General features: G+C 35.9%; 1 protein-coding gene across 2 annotated transcripts; it reads right to left on the bottom strand.

Moving 5' to 3' along the window:
- Window positions 1-1,065: 1,065 nt before the first annotated feature.
- Window positions 1,066-20,539, bottom strand: LOC144436393 (transforming growth factor beta-1-induced transcript 1 protein-like). Of its 2 annotated transcripts, none has more exons than XM_078125199.1 (7): window positions 20,433-20,539; window positions 10,773-10,817; window positions 9,993-10,037; window positions 9,477-9,672; window positions 8,802-8,922; window positions 6,043-6,170; window positions 1,066-1,808 (listed from the first exon to the last, which is right to left on the bottom strand). In XM_078125199.1, the coding sequence occupies exons 2-7, from the start codon at window positions 10,805-10,807 to the stop codon at window positions 1,770-1,772; spliced, it is 564 nt and encodes a 187-aa protein (XP_077981325.1). In that variant the 5' UTR covers window positions 10,808-10,817; window positions 20,433-20,539; the 3' UTR covers window positions 1,066-1,769. The 2 variants fall into 2 exon arrangements, with proteins under 2 accessions (XP_077981325.1, XP_077981317.1); XM_078125191.1 differs by lacking the exon at window positions 1,066-1,808 and adding an exon at window positions 5,005-5,679.
- Between the last annotated feature and the right edge of the window lie 525 nt (window positions 20,540-21,064).

Raw genomic sequence — 21,064 nt, 5'->3', positions numbered from 1 at the left:
ATTTTTCCCTTTCACAAATTCACCAAACAAAGGTAACATGCTGCTAGCTCAGGTAAATTGTTATTTATTTGGTATCCCGAGGGTTTTTTGAACACAAACAATTAATATTTGCAGTGACAATCAACTGATTCATTCTGTTTGTTTCAATTAACCCAACTCACTTTTTAAGTTCGATTTTATTTTGACCTAAACAGTTCCAATCATAATTTCTAATATTTGTGTGAAATCAAGTTTTTTTTTTTGTTGGGATTATATTTTCTATTTGTGTATTGATTCTGATTAATAAACGAAAATTCCAAATTTTTTTCTGTTCATAGCATCGAGTGAGACATAAAAAAATAAAAGAGCAGATGGACCATATGAAAGAAGAAATTAGTGAGCTGGCTAAGATGGTGACTGGGAGAGTGGGTTTAGACCTATATACAATAACAATATCATGTACTAACTCAATTTCATTTACTATCATCTGAAAATTCATTTCTTCATTTTTGTTGTTTGATTTTTTCAATTTTTATCCAGTGTCTTATAAAGACCCCTGGATTGTACCTTTTAGATTCTCTTTGCGTAAAACTGGTGAGAGAGAGGACACTCAGCCAAATATAGCTGGTTCTTCTTCATAGTCTGGTTTCTTGTATTCTACACCTAAATATAGACAGGTTGACTCAAAACACAACTTTTCATTAAATAAACAAAAGAATGCAAGTTTTGATATCAGGCATATTGATAGACTCTCTCACAGTCCTCGAAGCTTCGCATAAATAGCTAAAACTTGGGTTGTTTTGAATGTATCTACTGCATAATTGTACTCATATACTAGTATCCCAGTATCCCTAGCCCTGTACTGTGCGCCCTCATCGATCACATAGGGCTAACCTTTTGTTGATGTGTTAGGTGAAGCTCGAAGCTTGGAGCTTCGCCTAACACATCAACAAAATGTTAAACTCTATGTGATCGATGAGGGCGCACAGTACAGAGCTAGGGATACTGGGATACTAGTACATGTATATGAGTACAATTATGCAGTAGATACATACAAAACAACCCAAGTTTTAGCTATTTATGTGAAGCTTCGAGGACTGTGAGAGAGTCTAGCATATTGATTGAAAGATAATCCAAATGATTAGTGACAAAATTTGTCTATCAGGGTTAGATCAAGTACAAGTAATTAGACTAACTTGACATCACTTTTATTTCAGATTAACCAATGTATTCACTGTTTTTTCACCCATCCGCACACACACACACACACTGTTTTTATGTTGATCCACACACATGCAGTGTAGGCTGTCACTGTCAATCACCATTTGTATTTGTTGTAGCAACACACTCACCCATCCTGGCACACACTCATACACATTGTGACCTCACTGTGACCCCACTAACCTTTGACCTTACAACACTCAATCTTTGGATGCTTTAAGGTTGCCATATGTACCACACTGTGTCTTCACTTTGTTAAATCATTTTGTAGTGGTTTTCTCATAGTGTTCTGTTTTATAGATTGACACCTCCTTTTCATTTCTTGATGTTTAAATTGCAAAATATCCTATCCAAGCATGCATTTTCCATTAACCACTTGGCCCTTTGCACTTTCCTATGCTCTTTACAGGTGGCCTTAGTCCGGTAGATGGTTCTTGGGGTAAATCTTGTCCTCGCTGTGGTCATGTCAACGGCATCAAACTTCATTCTTCCGAGTCTGCCATTCTGTGTCATTGTTCACGAGATAGCGTAGTCACTCCTACACCACTGCAGCTACCACAGCATGCACGCTACATAGCATCACCTGAGCCCATTCCTAGAAGTAGTACCTTCATCAAAGCATACCAAGCAGATGCTGTTAGGATCACTCAAAACCTACAAGACTTCAACAAACCTAATTTTCGCTTCCCACCCGCCAAGAACATAAAACGTTTGGGTCCGTCTGTTAAACAGACACCAAGAAAAGAGAAAGTTGTCAGAACTGTGATTAAATGTGAGGAGGACGGTTCTATCAAACCTCAAACCTGTCAAATGACAATAGTATCACCAAGGTAACAGTGTGGACTTGCAGAGATGATGAGGGGGAAGGGAGATTAGTTTTATCATGATTTATGCTGAAAGTGTCTAGCAGTTTGTAATCAAAGTAATTATGATACTGTTTGTTGTCAAAATAATTATGTTAATAAAAATGAAAGTACATACTTCAAATTGAATTGTTATAATTATAACAACTTGTACATACTTCAAGTGTTTAGTGTACATAGGCATAAACATTTTTTGCCAAAGCCAGTTTCATGAAATAGCATGAATAAAATGTATTTCATATCACACATATTACATTCATTACAATTGAAACTGGTAACAGTTCCGTCCATAGTTGAAATTAACATTTCACATAATGTTATGTTGTATAACACATACATGTAGAACATCAGGGAATAGATAGTTGGTGTCTGTAAAATATACACAAACTACTGCTTCTTCTTTTTTTACTTTAATAAATGAATCATGAGTTGAAATTAACCATTGTTCATTATTTGGCTTCTCCTTGAGTTTCAAAACTTACTGCAAACTTTTTCCTCACAGGTATTAGATAACTGACGGTTTCACCATCATTGTTATCATTTCAGATATCAGTTGCTATGGGTTTTATTTTGTTGGAACACTGTTGCAAATGTCAATTTTTAACAGTATTTAACTAAAAATGTACATTTCCACGATAAATACTCTGAAATGTATAAAAAATTTCTACCGTGAATACTTTCAAAATGTATCAAATGTGTATATTTAGTTTACTGAAATGTGTAAAATTTCTACCATGAATACTTTCAAAATGTATCAAATGTGTACATTTAGTTTACTGAAATGTGACACTTTTTTATCATAACTGATCACTTATCCTTCAATTCCAATAAAAAGTTGTGCATCATTGTCCTTAGCATTAGCATCAATGTCTTCTAATTCAAACTAGACAAGTTGTAGAATTTGCCAAGGGCAGTAAACCTACAGCTAAAGAAAGAAGTGTATGTATAGTGAAATACATGTATAACAATACTACGATAATTTGTGCAATCTGAGTGAACAAGAGACAACCATATTTTTTAAGGAAGGGTGTGTTTAACTATTACAAGTGAAAATCTGCATATCACCCTGCTTATATATGAGACCACATGAAGTCTACTTTTTGTAAATGTTGTTTGAATAAACAAATACAAAATATATCGATGGCTTCATAGATGTCAATATTTGTATAGTCATAGTCATTAGGGTCCATGTCTGAATGTTAAAGAGAAAAATTGAAATACTAGTATGTCCAAGAGGCCAATTCATATGCTAATTGCAAGAATTAGATCAAAACTTAACATTCTTCTCAATTTTCTTTCTTGAGAAAGCAAAATGGATGGTTGTGGTTAGTTTCATGTGTTAGACCTACGTGTATCTTAAGAGTTACAAATGTGTGCAGCAGCTACATTGAGATGACACCATTTACACAAAGTTGTCAAAAAAGAATTCCCCCCCCCCCTCCCTGTATTTTTTAGTTGCCATAAATTGATAGACTAAAATATCTATAATTAACCTGTTTCTGTATTCTGTGCAGATATTATGTACATAGCATTATTTACATACTGAATAAAAGATAAATTTATATCATTATAAGTTAGGGTGTACATTGGTGTCTATGTATGATTCTTAGAATGTCTTACGTGTGTCAACTGTAAACAGGTAGGTGTCCCTTGAGTGTAGACACATACATTTTGTTTGTTCATTGACTAATTTCTCAAATATTTTGGTAAAATAGATGTGGATCTACTATATTCCCCACGTCTTTAGGGTTACCCTTGTTGTGAATTGGTAAAATAGATGTGGGTCTAATATATTCCCCACGTCTTCAGGGGTACCGTCGTTGTGAATTGGTAAAATAGATGTGGGTCTACTATATTCCCCACGTCTTCTTGGTTACCCTTGTTGTGAATTGGTAAAATATATGTGGATCTACTATATTAAATATTCCCCACGTCTTCACAGTTACCCATGTTGTGAATTGGTAAAATAGATGTGGGTCTACTGTATTCCCCACGTCTTCAGGGTTACCCTTGTTGTGAATTGGTAAAATAGATGTGGGTCTACTGTATTCCCCACGTCTTCAGGGTTACCCTTGTTGTGAATTGGTAAAATAGATGTGGGTCTTCTATATTCCCCATGTCTTCAGGGTTACCCATGTCGTGAATTGGTAAAATAGATGTGGGTCTACTATATTCCCCACGTCTTCAGGGTTACCCTTGTTGTGAATTGGTAAAATAGATGTGGGTCTTCTATATTCCCCATGTCTTCAGGGTTACCCATGTCGTGAATTGGTAAAATAGATGTGGGTCTACTATATTCCCCACGTCTTCTTGGTTACCCATGTTGTGAATTGGTAAAATAGATGTGGGTCTACTATATTCCCCACGTCTTCTTGGTTACCCTTGTTGTGAATTGGTAAAATAGATGTGGGTCTACTGTATTCCCCACGTCTTCAGGGTTACCCTTGTTGTGAATTGGTAAAATAGATGTGGGTCTTCTATATTCCCCATGTCTTCAGGGTTACCCATGTTGTGAATTGGTAAAATAGATGTGGGTCTACTGTATTCCCCACGTCTTCAGGGTTACCCTTGTTGTGAATTGGTAAAATAGATGTGGGTCTACTGTATTCCCCACGTCTTCAGGGTTACCCTTGTTGTGAATTGCTAAAATAGATGTGAGTCTACTATATTCCCCACGTCCCCATTTAAATGTAACACAAAATAAATCATTGCCTATTTTAATGAAACAGCTGTTATAAGTTTATATTAGGGTAATTGTTTAAAAATTCTTTGAAATATGGCCACCAATGACTTCTGACCCAAGTAGTCAGACGAATCTCCCATATAAGGATTGCTGTTTTCATTCTTTGGAATATGATGGCAAGTATAAGACATTCTTATAAATCAATTCTCATTTGATAAAGAGTACATTCATCTTTATTTACATTTATTAACATCGGAAATTACACTGGATCCATTTTACTAAGAAATGACGTCATAACTTTAATAATTACAGTACTGGGTATCAGCATTATCTTTGAATATAATATATTTTTCATTTCAATATATCTTTATGCATTACTGTTATACTAAGCGGAGGAACTATAAAAATTGCAATTTGACACTAAAATATCAACCCTCAAACATAAGTCGCTTATTGACAACTCTCAAATCAGCGGTTAAAGATCGCCCTCTTTGTGCAGGATATACTAGTAGCACCATTAATATGTTTCATCTGGTGATGGTTTGGTTGTTTTCGTACTTTGTTCATCATTGTATAAAAATGATTTATATTTCAGTTAAAAAAACACGGAGTGCTGAGAGTCTAATACATAATAAACATAAAAGAAACAAAAAATTAATCATAAGATTACGATTTACTGTGAGCTGAAAAGAAGAAGACATTTTCTGAATTATAACGTAAGTATATAGTTTTAAGTATAATTGGCCCCAACTATTGTCCATCTACCTGTCTTCTACCGTGTAGCGTTAACTAATGCCTCTATGATGTGCAAACCAATGCAGTATTTTATACATCATCTCTATATGTGGATTGGCGGGACATGCAGTTCTCACAGTAGGGCTTTATATCATCCTTCTTGTAAAAGGGGCCTGCTAGCAGAGGAAGTTTGCATCCCTGAAAAGACATGTGTATGTGTCACTTAATAGTTGCTGGTTAATGATATCTACATACAATATATCATCATCATCACCATCATCACAACTATCATCATCATCATCATCATCATCATCATTATCGTCACCACCACCACCACAACAACAACTATCATCATCATCATCATCGTCACCACTATCATCATCATCATCATCATCATCATTAGAAACAACTTCAAAATCGTTGTCATCATAATTGTCGTCGTCTTTTATTGCAGCTGTTGCTGTCACTACTATTGCTGGTGATGACAATAATGTCATGGTTAATAAAATTAGTCTTTAATAATTACAGTTTTGAATATCAGAACAATATAGTTGTGCACACCTTACATACAAAACATCCAGGATGCCATGAATGTCCGATAGCCTCTACCCATTGGGTTTCAATCTTATCCTTACATCCCTTGCACTTTTCGGGTTTCTTTTTGCCACCGAGGAACTTCTTCTCGTAATCTGCGAGAATAATGCATTGTATATATTACAACGAGATGACCACACTGTGTGAAATGCAACAAACTAACACAATTTTGGTTGGTACACAGAGTTAGTCCTCGTTTCTACAACCATTTATTACGTCCGAACAGATACAGGTTTATTAATTATCACAAAAGATGTTCAAGTCAAATCATTTATATTTTATTCTGACGAAAAAGTTGTAATTTGTCATTTGTAAATATATATATATATATATATATATATATATATATATACACACACACCAAAATAGTGACTAGAAGAGATGAAATAGTTCAAAAGTCGGCCTTACTTCCAATCCCAAGATGTGAAGCGATGAGCAACGTTTCAATGTGACTTGCACACGTTCATCAAGCTCAGCTGTTACTATAACTACATGACAAACCTAGAGTAACTGCGCATGTATGTTATAAACAAAAGAGAACTTGATAAACACGTGACTAAAAGAGAGTGCAGTGCAATTGTATAATACTGGTATAGACTAGTCTGGGATTCCTGTTGGTTCTTAATCATTAATTCCTTGTGGGTACATCGATCTTGCTCTGTGTATCCAGATGCTTTCCGTTTGTTTCATTGTATCAATGTCTGGTGTTGGTATATGGCAAATGATTGTAGCTGCAAATGCGTTTTCGGATATAGTGTGTCCTGGCATCCGGAAATGAGGTACAACATAAGGACTTCTGTCTTTTCTATTAGTTCTTATGTTCGAGCGGTGTCCATTGATTCGTTTGTGGAAATGTTGAGTAGTTTGACCGTTGTATTTTATGTTGCAGGTACGGCATGTTATTGCATATATTACATTACATGACTTACAATTGACGTCATCCTTGATGTGATAGCTTTTTCCCCGTGACTGTCGATGTGAAAACTTTGGTGTCTTGAATAATTGAGCAACAGGCGCATCTTGGTGTTTTGCAAGGTTTGCAACCCCAAGTAACTTGCTCTGACTTTGCGTGTTTTAACCGGTTTTGATGAAGAATGTCGCCAATTGTTGCTGGTTTTCTGTAGGCAATGACTGGTGGTTCCGGCATGACTTGTTGCATACGAGTTGAAGACTGTAGTATAATTTGATTTTCGGCACTAATTTTCTGAAGATCTGGTTGGCGAAGGTCGTACGTTGTAACCCAGGGCACTCTATTCGTTGGAGTTTTCTGTTGGTATTGTAGCAATTTGGTGCGATTAGGGATGGAGGCACGAGCAAACTGTGAGTTGATACATTTTTCAGAAAAACCACTGTTCTTGAGGAAGATGTGAAATTCTGAAAGTCGTTTATCGCACCATTCTGGTTTGCTACAAATGCGACGAATTCTGAGAGCACCTGAGTAGACAATGGATTTAAAGGTATGCCGTGGGTGACAACTTTTAGGCGGCAGATAACGATGGGAAGCGATGGGTTTACTGTAGAGATCCGTTTCTAATTTATTGTTGTCTAGGTGTATATTGACGTCGAGGAATGCAATGCAGGTTGAGCTTATTTCTGCGGTGAATTTAATTTTCTGGTGGCGGTTGTTGAGTTGGTTTAGAAAAACATGTAGCTCTTTCTTGGTAGCTGTTGAGAAGGCAGCGAGATCAGCGATGAACCGATCAGTTACTTCTGGATGATTTGGTATGGTAAAGTAATATTTTCTCATCCACCAACTCATGTATATATTTGCATACGAAACGGCAAATGGTGTCTCCATAGCTGTACCTGAGACCTGCCTGAAGTATTTACCATTGAATGTGAAGAAGTTGTTCTCTAAAATGAATCTGGCTAATAACGCTATGTTTTTGATGTCTTGTTGATTGGTATCTGAACATGTGCGCAAGGCGTCTTCTACTGCTGCGATGCCTTCATCGATGTCAATATTGGGTAGAGCGCAACTACATCCATAGCTAATATGTGTTTGAAAGGCAGTGGGGCCATTGTGTTAAGTTGTTCAACATGATTAAGGAAGCTTGTGGTGTCTTTTACTAGTTCTGTGCAATACAGATAGGGTGTAGGGGCTCCCACCTGGCTGCATATTGGTCGTCCCGGAGGTAAATCACCTGGAGCTTTGATCTTATGGATTTTACCGAGGATGTAGAAGTCGGCACCTTTACGATTAGGCCAGTTTAAAATAGCTTCAGTTTCCTTATCTGACAAATTAAAAGATGATATCAAGTCGAGGAGTTGGCTGTAGACGTTCGTTGATTGGTCAGATGCTACGCTTTCATACGCAGATGTGTTCAATACTTGGGAGACGCATTCCTTCTCGTAGTCTGCCGCATTCCATATCACTGTGGCCCCTCCCTTGTCTGCCCGGCCGTTCACAATAGAATTATCATCTTTCAAAGATGTGAGAGCTCTGCGTTGTTGTAAATTAAGATTACTCCTAATATCTGGCTCCTCATGACTTCTGATCGTGCGATATACGTTTTTATGCCGGATAACACCCAAGTGCATTGTTACGATTTAGTGGTGGGTTACGGTTGGAATGAATGTACAGTGACGGGGGGAGGCTCATTGGTGATTCAGAAGATTGGTCGAAAAAGAACTCTTTCCAACGAATGCGCCTAATATATATATATATATATATATATATATATATATATATATATATATATATATGCTAAATAAATAGACTTTACCTTTCGTACAATAGGGTTTACCCTCATTCACACTAAAGCTGCCATCCTTAAAAGGTTTCTTACATTCCGTGCAAACAAAGCATTTAGGATGCCATTTTCCTCCAAGAGCACACACAATCTCCTATTGAAGATAAATAGATAAATGTTACAAATTATGGTTATAATTTACTTGTTAATTTTCAAATAGCCTCTTTGATTGTCATCCATTTACATATCGTATATCTGAAGATCGCTTGAAGCGTGAAACTCTGAGTAACGACTTATTACATCCTTATTCTTTAGAATATATATATACATATATATATACATATATATATATATATATATATATATATATATATATATATATATATATATATATATATATATATATATATATATATATATATATATATACGTACATTGCGAGTTTCACAGGTTGTTACAGTAGATGTGATAACGCCATCCCATGCACTGAGTAAAACAAGTCTCAAATCCACACACGACCTTAGACATAGTTCAGCTATCTCAATATTTTTGTGGTAATTGGTCACTTTCGTATTGAAAAAAAATTACATGCATCCCACCCTCCCAAAAGAATTCCCACACACCTCAAGGTTCTTAAAATCCCTGAACGAAATTTTACCTTCAACTATTGTCACTAACTTGCTTTGATAACTAAATCAACACACTTACCCCAATAACAGGATCCTTGCACTTCTCACACTTGGCTGCTTCAAGTTTCTTGTAGTCCGTCTCACAGAGAGGTTGTCCGTCTTTGCCTTGGAAGAAAGCCTTTCCTCTTAACTCAGATTTACATTCAGCACATGTGAAACATGTGAAACACTGAGGATGCCATTTCTTGCCCAAGGCCTTAATGAGTGTTCCCGTTCTATTTAAAAATCATAAATGAAGTACATAATATATCTTGAAATTTACTAGTCATCAAAAATATGCAGTCAGTCAGTCAGTCAGTCAGTCTCTCTCTCTCTCTCTCTCTCTCTCTCTCTCTCTCTCTCTCTCTCTCTCTCTCTCTCTCTCTCTCTCTCTCTCTCTCTCTCTCTCTCTCTCTCTCTCTCTCTCTCTCTCCCTTCAATTTTATTCAACTATGTACTTATTGAACTTTCCAAGACCACAGTTCGCTATCAATGATTACTTTTGCCAAAACCACAACTATCAATATTTCGTTCATAAATTATCTGGGGTACCTACTTGATTTTCAGCTTGCACTTTCTACAGGTAGGCATTGTACTTAATCTGTGAAAACAAGAAATACAGGAATGTAATAAGGTATTTAGGTAAGTAACAGATCCGATGAATTGTTATTCCCCTGGAGCTTTCAGATAGAAAACTTGGAGATTCCTTAGGCTGGTTTCACAAAAAATTGTTGTTGTTGTTGTTGTTGGGGGGGGGGGGGGGGGGTTAGAGGTCAGGAGATTTTTAGTCAAACCCCCAAATTTGTTTTTAAGTTCTGAAAGTCGTTTATCGCACCATTCTGGTTTGCTACAAATGCGACGAATTCTGAGAGCACCTGAGTAGACAATGGATTTAAAGGTATGCCGTGGGTGACCAACTTTTAGGCGGCAGATTTACATTCAGCACTCAGATTTACATTCAGCACATGTGAAACACTGAGGATGCCATTTCTTGTCCAAGGCCGTAATAACTGTTCCCCTTTATTTAAAAATCATAAATGAAGTATATAATATATCTTGAAATTTACTAGTCATCACAAATATGCAGTCTCACACACACACACACACACACACACACACACACTCTCTCTCTCTCTCTCTCTCTCTCTCTCTCTCTCTCTCTCTCTCTCTCTCTCTCTCTCTCTCTCTCTCTCTCTCTCTCTCTCTCTCTCTCCCTTCAATTTTATTCAACTATGTACTTATTGAACTTTCCAAGACCACAGTTCGCTATCAATGATTACTTTTGCCAAAACCACAACTATCAATATTTCGTTCATAAATTATCTGGGGTACCTACTTGATTTTCAGCTTGCACTTTCCACAGGTAGGCATTGTACTTAATCTGTGAAAACAAGAAATACAGGAATGTAATAAGGTATTTAGGTAAGTAACAGATCCGATGAATTGTTATTCCCCTGGAGCTTTCAGATAGAAAACTTGGAGATTCCTTAGGCTGGTTTCACAAAAAATTGTTGTTGTTGTTGTTGGGGGGGGGGGGGGGGTTAGAGGTCAGGAGATTTTTAGTCAAACCCCCAAATTTGTTTTTAAGTACCCCCTCCTTGCCATAGCCCAACATTTTTAAGTACCCCCTCTGCCTGGAAAATTTTAAGTACTCCCCCCCCCCCATTTAAAATATCAGATAATTTTTTTGTACAATACACGCACTCATAAATACATATATACTAATCACATTACCATCCAAGCACCGTGCCTGTAAAACAGTGTCTACCAAGACATTCTCTTTCCAAAAATTAAAACAATGTATGTTACTGTTTCTGTCCCTTTGGCACGTACTGAGATGTTTGGGAACTTTTTTCTATCAAACATTTCATTGTCCTTCGCTCAAGTGTTTCTGAAGTGGGCATATGATCAACATGTCTTTAGATATTCATGTTTGAAAATATTTTGCCATTATTTTAAAACTATTTCTCTATTTTTGAGGAAACATGGACTTGGAGGCTCCTAGTTTTTATCCGAACACAAAAACATCTCTAATACAGCTAAAAGAAAATCATTGCAATTACTTGATTAATAGACTACATGCATGATCAGCTGTCCAACTGAGTCTTTGATTTCTGTTCAATAGTGTATTATTTCCTTGATGTGTAGCAGTTGAATGTCTTCTTAATTACAGTTTGTTGTTGCACATGCTATTGTTGCACATACTGTTCCAATACAATTTTGTATTGGAATGTACTAGTTAATTGTACACAATTGTACAGTAAAGACTGACAACTTGGACAGAATGACATTGAATAACACTATAAAGTGTAGTCTTGTATCTTGTTCTTGTTTGATTTACTTGAATATACTGCCAAGAGAGAAAGTAAATGAATAACTTGAACAAAGCCAAGCCACAATTTCAAGTCGAATATTTATTGGAGTTGTTGCATACATTGTGATTCAGTTCACTACTTCATTCTCTGCAATACATTCTAGGGTAACTTTAAAAGTTAATTCATGTCATAGTATTTTAGGTATCTATTTATTTATACTTATATTTATGCAAGGTTTAAAAGAATATAAAAGTTTATTTCTCTTTTTCTCTATGATAGTTAACTTGCCAAAAATTATTAGCAGCTGGTGTTCAGCTCACTATTTCTAGAAAGTATCTAGCATGCCTTAGAGTTTATGTTGTAAAGTTATTGTTATGTCAATAGGAGAGGAGTTTTTGACATTTGTCAACCACTCCATTTGTTGCATGTTCCTCTCAAGTGACTCTTTATCATTGACATTCTACTTTGGCAGCTGGCTGAGATATAGTTTTTTTAAAAACTTCAGAGTTTTTTTTAATATATAAAATGTTGCATCCATATTTGTCTTCTATGCTATGTACTAAAATCAATTTACATAAAATAGTTAGATATCACTTAGGAGCAATGGAAGGATGGTCATATTAAACAAAATATTTTCAATAAAGTTGAACAACAAATGTATGTGCATAAATAAAACATAAACAATAAATAGCCATATATATACTCAAATATAACATAAAGTGTTTGTCTCTTGATACATCCTATGTATATGACATGGAGTCTAAATACTGAACTATGGCCACCTCTGTGTAACTTAACTTTCTCAGTTCTGGTATCATCCTTGTCGCTCTCCTTTGAATTGAAGGAGGTTCGTGTCCTTTTTATAGTGTGGGTTCCAAAACTGAATAGCATATTCGATGTGTGACCTGACTAAAGAGTTGAACAACTTCATGATGATGAATTTTGATCTGTGCGAAATGTTCCGTTTGATGATACCCAGAGTCCTGTTTGCTTTTTTGGCTGCAGCTGCACAATGATGACTGGTTTTCAATGAGTTGTGAACCAATACACCCAAATCCTTTTCTTCTGTTATTGAATGCAGTGGTTTGTCATTCATGGTGTAACTGTGTAATTGATGTGATGAACCAATGTGCATAACTTTACATTCATCCACATTTAAAGGACATTTGCCATCAGCCGATGCAGTTAAGTTATTCAGATCCTCTTGAAAATTGTCACAATCTCCACAAGATCTAACCGTCGAACATAGTTTGTGTCATCTGCAAACTTTAGTATAAAAGACTGCACTACATTATCAATGTCATTTATGTATATCAAAAATATAATGGGTCCTTGTACAGATTCCTTGGGGTACACCACCGGTGACAGCTGACCACTTGGGATGCAGTTCCATTCAATACTGTACATTGTGATCTGTCGGTTAACCAGTTCTGGATCCATAGACTGATCTTCCCTGTTGCTCCATGTGCTTGTAGCTTTGACACTACATTTGTAATCTTGCATGAGGAACCTTATCAAAAGCCTTACTAAAGTATACGTATGCTATGTCTATCAGGTTTCCTTATCCACTGATTTTGTTACAAATGTACATTTGACACACATGATTTTCCTTTGGTGAACCCATACTGACTGTCTCTGATGAGCGAGTGTTTCTCTAAGTGTTCTTCCATGGCATTTCTTATCAAGGTCTCCAATACTTTACACAGAATGCATGTGATACTTACTGGCCTGTAGTTACCAGTATAGTGTTTTGGTCCTTTTTTCCTTCCGTAAGGAAGGAGATGTATTTGGGGGAAGGTCTGTGTGTCTCTGTGTGTGTGTGTCTGTGTCACCATTTTCTAAAAAAAACCGGCTGTATCAATTCGAACGAAATTTGGTAGACATGTTCCGTAGGGTATGAAATGGCAAGAACTGATTACGTTTTGGTGAACATGCCATGAATATTAATGAGCAATTTGAATAATTAACGGTTTTCGGTAATTAGGCTATATCTCAATAGTGCACGCTTCAAATTCAATATAATGTAGTACATACATTTGAAATACCTAAACGCATCTGTCCTGAAATTGTTATCGATGTAGCTTTCAGTTTTAATAAGATATTGGTATTTTTCGGTAATTAGGTGCGGTGGGCACACAAAAGAAAGTTGTCGTTTCTGGTCAGGAAACGTTGCCTAAAGTGGTGTGACAACGCAAATTTTTTTTTAATTGTTCATGATTAGTTCTGCAGTCGTCTTCCCTGAAGAAGCAATTAATGTAGGGAGAGTTATTTTTGTTTTCCCTTGGATCTGCAGTCTGCATTGGCTGGACAAACATGAGAAAAAAGAAGATCGCCGGGTATTTAAGTGATGCAAACTCACCAGAAAACAATTGTTTTTTTTCTTGGCCTTAAAAATGCCTACTGTGAGATCTATGCTACAATTTTCTACAAAAGCTTCCCATTATTACATGTGTGGTTGGCCGTAAGATCGTATCTGCAGGCAATCATACTAAAGATTTAGCCTACATAACTTCATACCATCTCTTCACTATTTCAAAATTGAAAATCTTGTTTTTACTTTTTTCGATAGTCGCGGGTATTTCTGTTTCTGAAAGCATGCATGAGAAATCGTCGGTCAAACCAGGTCAGCTTCAACTTCCAGGTGAAATCACCAGCTTTCTACCAAAAATTCTTGCTGGAGAATTCACCAAGATAAATCCATACCATCTCTTCTTTGATCAAAATTAAAATTCTTCTCTTTTTAAATATAAATCTTTTGATATTAAGGGTGAGTTTACTGCCAGAACGCGTGCATTTATTCGTATTAACATGTTATCACAATAATGCAATGAGATAAGTAAATGTTGTTACTGTGTAGCAATGTTGGGCAGTGTACTCAGCACTACTCAGTGGTTTAATTGGGTCAAATATTTCCCAATTTTCCGACATTGATTGGCTTTGTTCTAAACCGTTCAAAGTATTCGTGTTGCTTGTATAAAAGGTACGTTATATTTCGATAAGTTTCGCGAAATTCTTGAACTGAGTGTTACATAAAGTGTATTGCTGCTGTAAACGAGTTGTATAGAATCAAAGTATAGAACGGTATCATGCTTACCATAAAGTATGTAAAGTTTCTGCATACTATCGATGTTACGACAGTTTGAATTGTGTTTATTATCAGCTGTGGAAACTAGTGTACATATCGTGGGTATGTAGGGGATCGCGAAGGCAGAGTGAAGTCGAGTCAAGCTTTCCTGTACTGAGAATAGGTACGCACATTTGAACAAATTTTTCGACAACTAACTTTTACTGGGACTTCAAAAATAACAGATATAGAGCTAAAATTCATTATGTTCAAATGATACCAATAGCAATCCATAGATTTGTTCTGTATGCATGGGTAAATGTATGTATGTCTATGCGTATCCCTGTAAATTTGAATAATTTCATTTCAAAAAGCCGGGGAGGGGGGAGACGATGATGCCTGTCACATGACACGCTATCGCTTCAGTGCAATGCAGCTCATTCTGTATTGACACACTGTCGAGTGCACTGAAAAAGCCATTACTCCTCTTCCACTACGTAGATAGATTGATATCACAAAGTCATTTCAGATTTCCTATAGTTTGGCGCACCTTTTTGCCAATTCAGGGGTACATCATGTACTAATAGCCTACTATAACAAGGTTGTTGCATTCCAGCAATTATTATGTGTAGGAACAAAAAACTTAATATCACCCTTACGGAAGGCATTCAGTTTAAATCTGGTTTGTAAATGGGTTCTCCATTGGATTTACTGTTGTTGGTCTTCACATGACATTGGTATGCTGAATGCCTGAGCCAACAGCATTGTAGTAATAATAATAAACTTTATTGCAACTTTATCAATGTTACCAGATGTCAGTACCAGTATTGTATGGAGAGCTCTTCTGACAAATAAATATCCAGGAATCACACTCAATTGGCCCAGTATACTCTGTATTTGGCATACTGTAGTGCTTGTACACACTCAAGTAATTCCTACAGCCCTGTACCAGCTACATTGTACACATGTCCAAGAGCCCAAGAGACTCATTTCAGTCATTTTTTAAATGAGTATATGGAAGACATATAATAATTATATAATTATTAATTATTATATAATTATAATTATTATATGGAAGACATATAATAATAATTCAGGCATGCATCGTTCAGCTGAGTTATTGATTTTATGTCATTTTGGATGAGCTTCAATTACTGTACAGTCTGCATTACCTTAAGTTTTTCCTACATCAAAGTTGTCATCTTTTGAACGTGAATGAAAATATTGGTTAATAGTAACTACAGTACTCCAAAGGGATGACAACATCTAGTTTTCCATTGTTCCTGTATGACAATCTTATCACAAAATTAAACTTTGATCTGTTCCTTCTTGTGGTCACCATCACCTGATCATTGGTCGTCTATAGAGCTTGATATAGACGACCAATGATCTGACACCTGCCTGACTGTTAGACAGGGTATGCAATACAAATTTACACATTTCAACGTTTACACATCCGCGTGTTGCTGTTTCGTCGCAAAGAAGGCATTGCCGTAATGTACGATAGCTGTGTTCACATGTGTGTTTCGATCAATCTCGCCTCGATGGTGTACGTCCATGACCTTGTTACGATCGGCTTTGTTTATCTTCAAGTTGTGGGTAAGGCCATGGAAGTATAACCCACGATAACATGCCTTCATTGCTTCATCATTTGCAATATATTACAATGGTCACCGTGCGTGATTACATATGAGCAGTTCACTTACAAGTTACAAGGTAATGTTTACAGTGATTTTTTTACCTGTCTTGTTTTCAGAGTTTGATTACGTCTTGCCGACGCCTAACATGTTGTGGTAGTTGCAGTAAATTAGTTTTGAAAATGTTGCTTTCAGTCTAGTCATTGCTTAGTTATTTTGTAATCCAGCATATTTGTTTATGGTCAAGTTTTTCCGAATAATAGTTGTAACATTTGTTTATGAAAAACCGGCGAACGTAGTGCCGGGACAGTGACTTTATTATATGCAAGTAAAAGTTCGTCGTGAATTTATTACAGGTTCCGGGGCCGTGCGTGAAGCAAGTAACTTTGCACTCTAGACTAGAGCCTGTTCAGAAAATGTATCGGCTGATATAAATTTACCGGTTTAACTTCACACAGACACTTAGGCCATTCTCATTTTCGCGCCTTTTGCAAGTTTCCAGTCACGTAAAACACTTTGTAAATACTTGTTAGTATGTGTCAAAAGTATCAATTGTTGCATTTTTGGTGTGCAACAGTACATTCCATTCATGAGGTTTATTTTCAGTGCTTCTTTTCTTTGTCGTACAATAAACAGCTATAGACTAGTTAGTAATGTTTATTTCTTTTTTTCTTTTCTTTTTTTATAAAATGCTATTTTCAGTCAATCTTGAAGTGTTAATTTTACACAAATGTTTATGAACCCCCCCCCCAAAAAAAAATAAAATAAAATAATAATAATAATAATAAATAAAAACAAATCACATTTGGTGTAAAAATATCTAAGAATAAATCTAGGTTTTCTTGCACCTAGAAAGTCTGAAGTACTAGTGTGTGTCAGTTAAGCAACATAATCCTAATTTAATCATAAATTGACAGTTTGATTTGCTGTATTTTATTTCATCGAAATAGATTGCTCCAAAATAACCAACTTCTGAGACAATGCCTTGCTGCATCATCCATTAAATCCCCATTTCAGCATTCTTGAGGAAACTAAATTTGTCCTGTACTCTTCTAATGGAAAGTGTGTTTGCTAAGGGTTTGGAACCCTGGTAACAATTCAAGAAGTAGTAAATCTGGTAAAACTGACAGTTACCCCATATACTATTTACAAGGATTGTGGTGGGATGGGGAATCCTGGTAAAATGAAAGGGGAACTCAGGTAGATTTTGCCTACTTACCGCCCTTAACAAAAAACACTGAAACAACACTCCTACAGCTCTGTCTCCTTCCTTTTACCTGTGCCAGAGCCTCTACATGTAGGTTATGAAGTATGTAAATGTTACCATTTTTCTCACACATTTACCATATATCTTGCTAAAATACAAGGGCAAGATTCAATTGGTAAATCATAAATGACTGAGCATGTACAATGGCAGGTCATTCATTGAAATAAATTGACATTTGAAAAAGATTTTTTTTTTGTTCTGTGCCTGAAAAAAGGGGTGGGTGCTATTTCAATGTGTCCAAGGTCTGTCTGTGTAAAGCCATATATCATATTATCAAACATGCAATGGCCAATTTTATTCAAAACCTTGATGATTTCACACCCAACATTTGAGACTTTTTATTTACATACCAAAACCAGTCAAATGTCTCTTGTTGAGAAAAATGTGTTGATCACTTTTGCCATTATTTGTAATTTGTGATGTAATTTTATTTGAATTGTCGATGATATTCTTCAGTGGTAAAAATATTTAATTTAGTGTCATCACTGGCTGCATCAGAACACTACATTGTGAAATCTTTGTAAATTAACAGCTCTAGCAAAAAAAAGGTTATGTCAGTATTGATTGTGTGTGTTGATTGTATTTTTTCACTTTATTTAATCATAGCATTTTGAGTAGTGCCTGACCATTTCTTGTTTATTGTCAATTATATTTTTTTGTTTCTCTTGCAGCCTGCATGTAGCAGATCCATGGAGTATTGCACGCTTGTTTTTTTTAGAACCTACATGTGTTTCTCTATTCATTTCCTATACCAAGCTGAACATTAGTAGGACAGGTAGAAGGGGTGAAAAAAAGAATTGAAGATTATGAAAACTTATCACTTGTCCAGTGAGTCCACATAGTTGATAATTTTTGTGGTCTAAATATGCACCTTTGCAATCGATATATATTTTCATTTGCTTATTGCCATTGTCAACAAATATTACTCAGCAAGTTTCTGCAGGTACAAAACAGTTCTGTACATAATATACTGGACAATATTAATTGTCATGGCCTAATTAAAATTGAAATTATTATATTCATATATAAAAATAATATAGCATAACATGATTTTTTTGGCTCATGATCAGTTATTATAAGTAGAATCACATTATATTGTGACATGTCAATATGAAGAATTTTTGTTCTAACCTTTATATAAATATCAATATTAATTTTTTTTATTTCAACATTTATATAAAATCTTGCTAAATATTTCCTCTTGTGCATGTCCCATGTCAATATATTTCTTTTACTTCCACTTTTACATCTACTATATTTCCTCCAGTAGCACTAGTGTTTGTTTATTTTTTTCACAGAACTATTTTAAAATAAAATGGAAAAATTTGCAGTTGATTCGATGACCTAACCTAAAAAATCATGCAATTTATTATTGACCAGTGATGAATGATGTATGTTTTCTTGATAGACTAAAGCAAGATGTATCAAGGACAGCTGGTCAAAATTGTTTCTCGAAAGACGTCTCTCTAACTGCTACATTGTTTATAGTTTTCAAGACTTGTTGGCACCATACCATACAATGTAACCAAAATCCCATCAGACACGTGAATAAACACATACTTGGGTCCTTACATTATTAATCTTTCTACTACATGTAAGTTTCATGTAAATTCATTGATAATTCTTTGAGATATTACTGCAAAGTAAACAAGCCAAGGTGAAATGATAATCTGTCTAGTCAGCATATACTTTTACTGTATTGTTCCATAAACAAGGCTTTTCCCCCCTTGCCTTTCATTGTACCGTACTCAGATTAGATGGTGTTATTGTGAGTGTAATAAAGATTGATTGTTTCAATAGATTTCAACCGAGTGGTGTTGCTGAAGAAGTTGTTTAGAGCTCAGCACCTCCTTGTACACCCATCAAGATCGCTGTACAAGCTATGTCTCGTCTAGTCTCGCTTCACTTCTCGGGTCATTTTTGCCTTTTTTCAATATTTTGATTCATATGAAGGTTTGAGTACTCCCAATACGAAATATAATGAAAAATAATAAATTAGGTTACCCTGTGAATTCTTTGTGATGCTGGGTAAAAAGTGTCCCCCCCCCCTGCCCCCCCCCCTTTGGTAACGCACGTCCCCAGACTTTTTGGGAGCGATTTCATACCCTGTCTTCATATGAATATGAGAGCGCTTCCTCGTCCTTCCGAGCAACGCAACAACGATCGTCTGCTCGCGCTCGCGCTTCGTTTTGAAAGTGTGCCACCAACGTAGATGTAAGGTAAACCAGGAAGCTACCGTGTAACGGCAGTGGTACGGGGACATGGTGTTGTTCTACAGTGAGACAGACTAGATTTTCTGGGGTTTCAAGTGTTTGTATTGATATTCTCGTTGAATCTGAACATTATTACATCAAAGGAAGGAGGTGAACACTGAAAATACACATCATCAGTAAGCTTTATTGCAAAAATATACAGTCACAATCGTCCGCTCACTTCACACCTGTCAATTTCACGCACATACGTTGTTTACGTTACGCGTATTTGTATTACATACTATCGTTATTCGATTATAAATATCCATAATCTTAGCTTTATTGTTCCATGATGCCCCTCGTTCAGTAAGATGGATTTACAATCCCCTCTACAATCATTTTTATAATTAATGTCAGTATCTTGTCTGACGATCACATTACCATATATATGCACTGAACGCATTATTGCAATACACTCTATAACTAGTTTGCAATCAATTTATAAGTTAAATATACTTTACCTGTTATTCCAACTTCTTCTTTTTCTCAGACCAAAGGAAGTGATGACAGTCAAGCTATGCCGTGCTCGCACAGGTATGTGTATGGATGTTGGCCGATCTTAGATACAGCAACAGATGTGTCGTTTTAATTTGGTGTCGCGTGCAAAAAACTCAAACCTGGTATTGGCTGGTATAGGTTGGGATCGTCCTGAGACGTATGATATATTGGTCACCATATTGATACGCTAATTGTCTACTTGTTGCAGACGATATTGTTAAGTTATCTTATTCAAATGTAGGTCTTCAAAATAGTCTAGTTAAGTTAAATAACTATTGTAAGAAATGGAAACTTAAAGTAAATATTAATAAGAAAAAAAATAGTATTTTCAATAAGATAGGTAGAATGGTTGACAGTGATTTCTACCTAGGTGGAGAAAAGGTACAAATCTTACCATCCTATACTTACTTGGGAATTATCTTTCAAAGTAGTGGTAAATTTAAACTAGCAATTGAAAATTTGGTTATGAAAGCACAGCGTGCATTAGGTGAACTGAGACAAACACTATCCTTATATAATTATACAGTATCTCCACAAACTGCTCTTCATGCTCTTCAGAAGCAAAGTCTTGTCCTCTCTAATGTATGGTTCAGGG

This window comes from Glandiceps talaboti, chromosome 1 (assembly GCF_964340395.1).
Source record: "Glandiceps talaboti chromosome 1, keGlaTala1.1, whole genome shotgun sequence".
Taxonomy (NCBI): Eukaryota; Metazoa; Hemichordata; class Enteropneusta; family Spengelidae; genus Glandiceps; species Glandiceps talaboti.
Note: the sequence above shows the minus strand (reverse complement) of the source record. Positions and strands in the feature narration are given on the sequence as shown.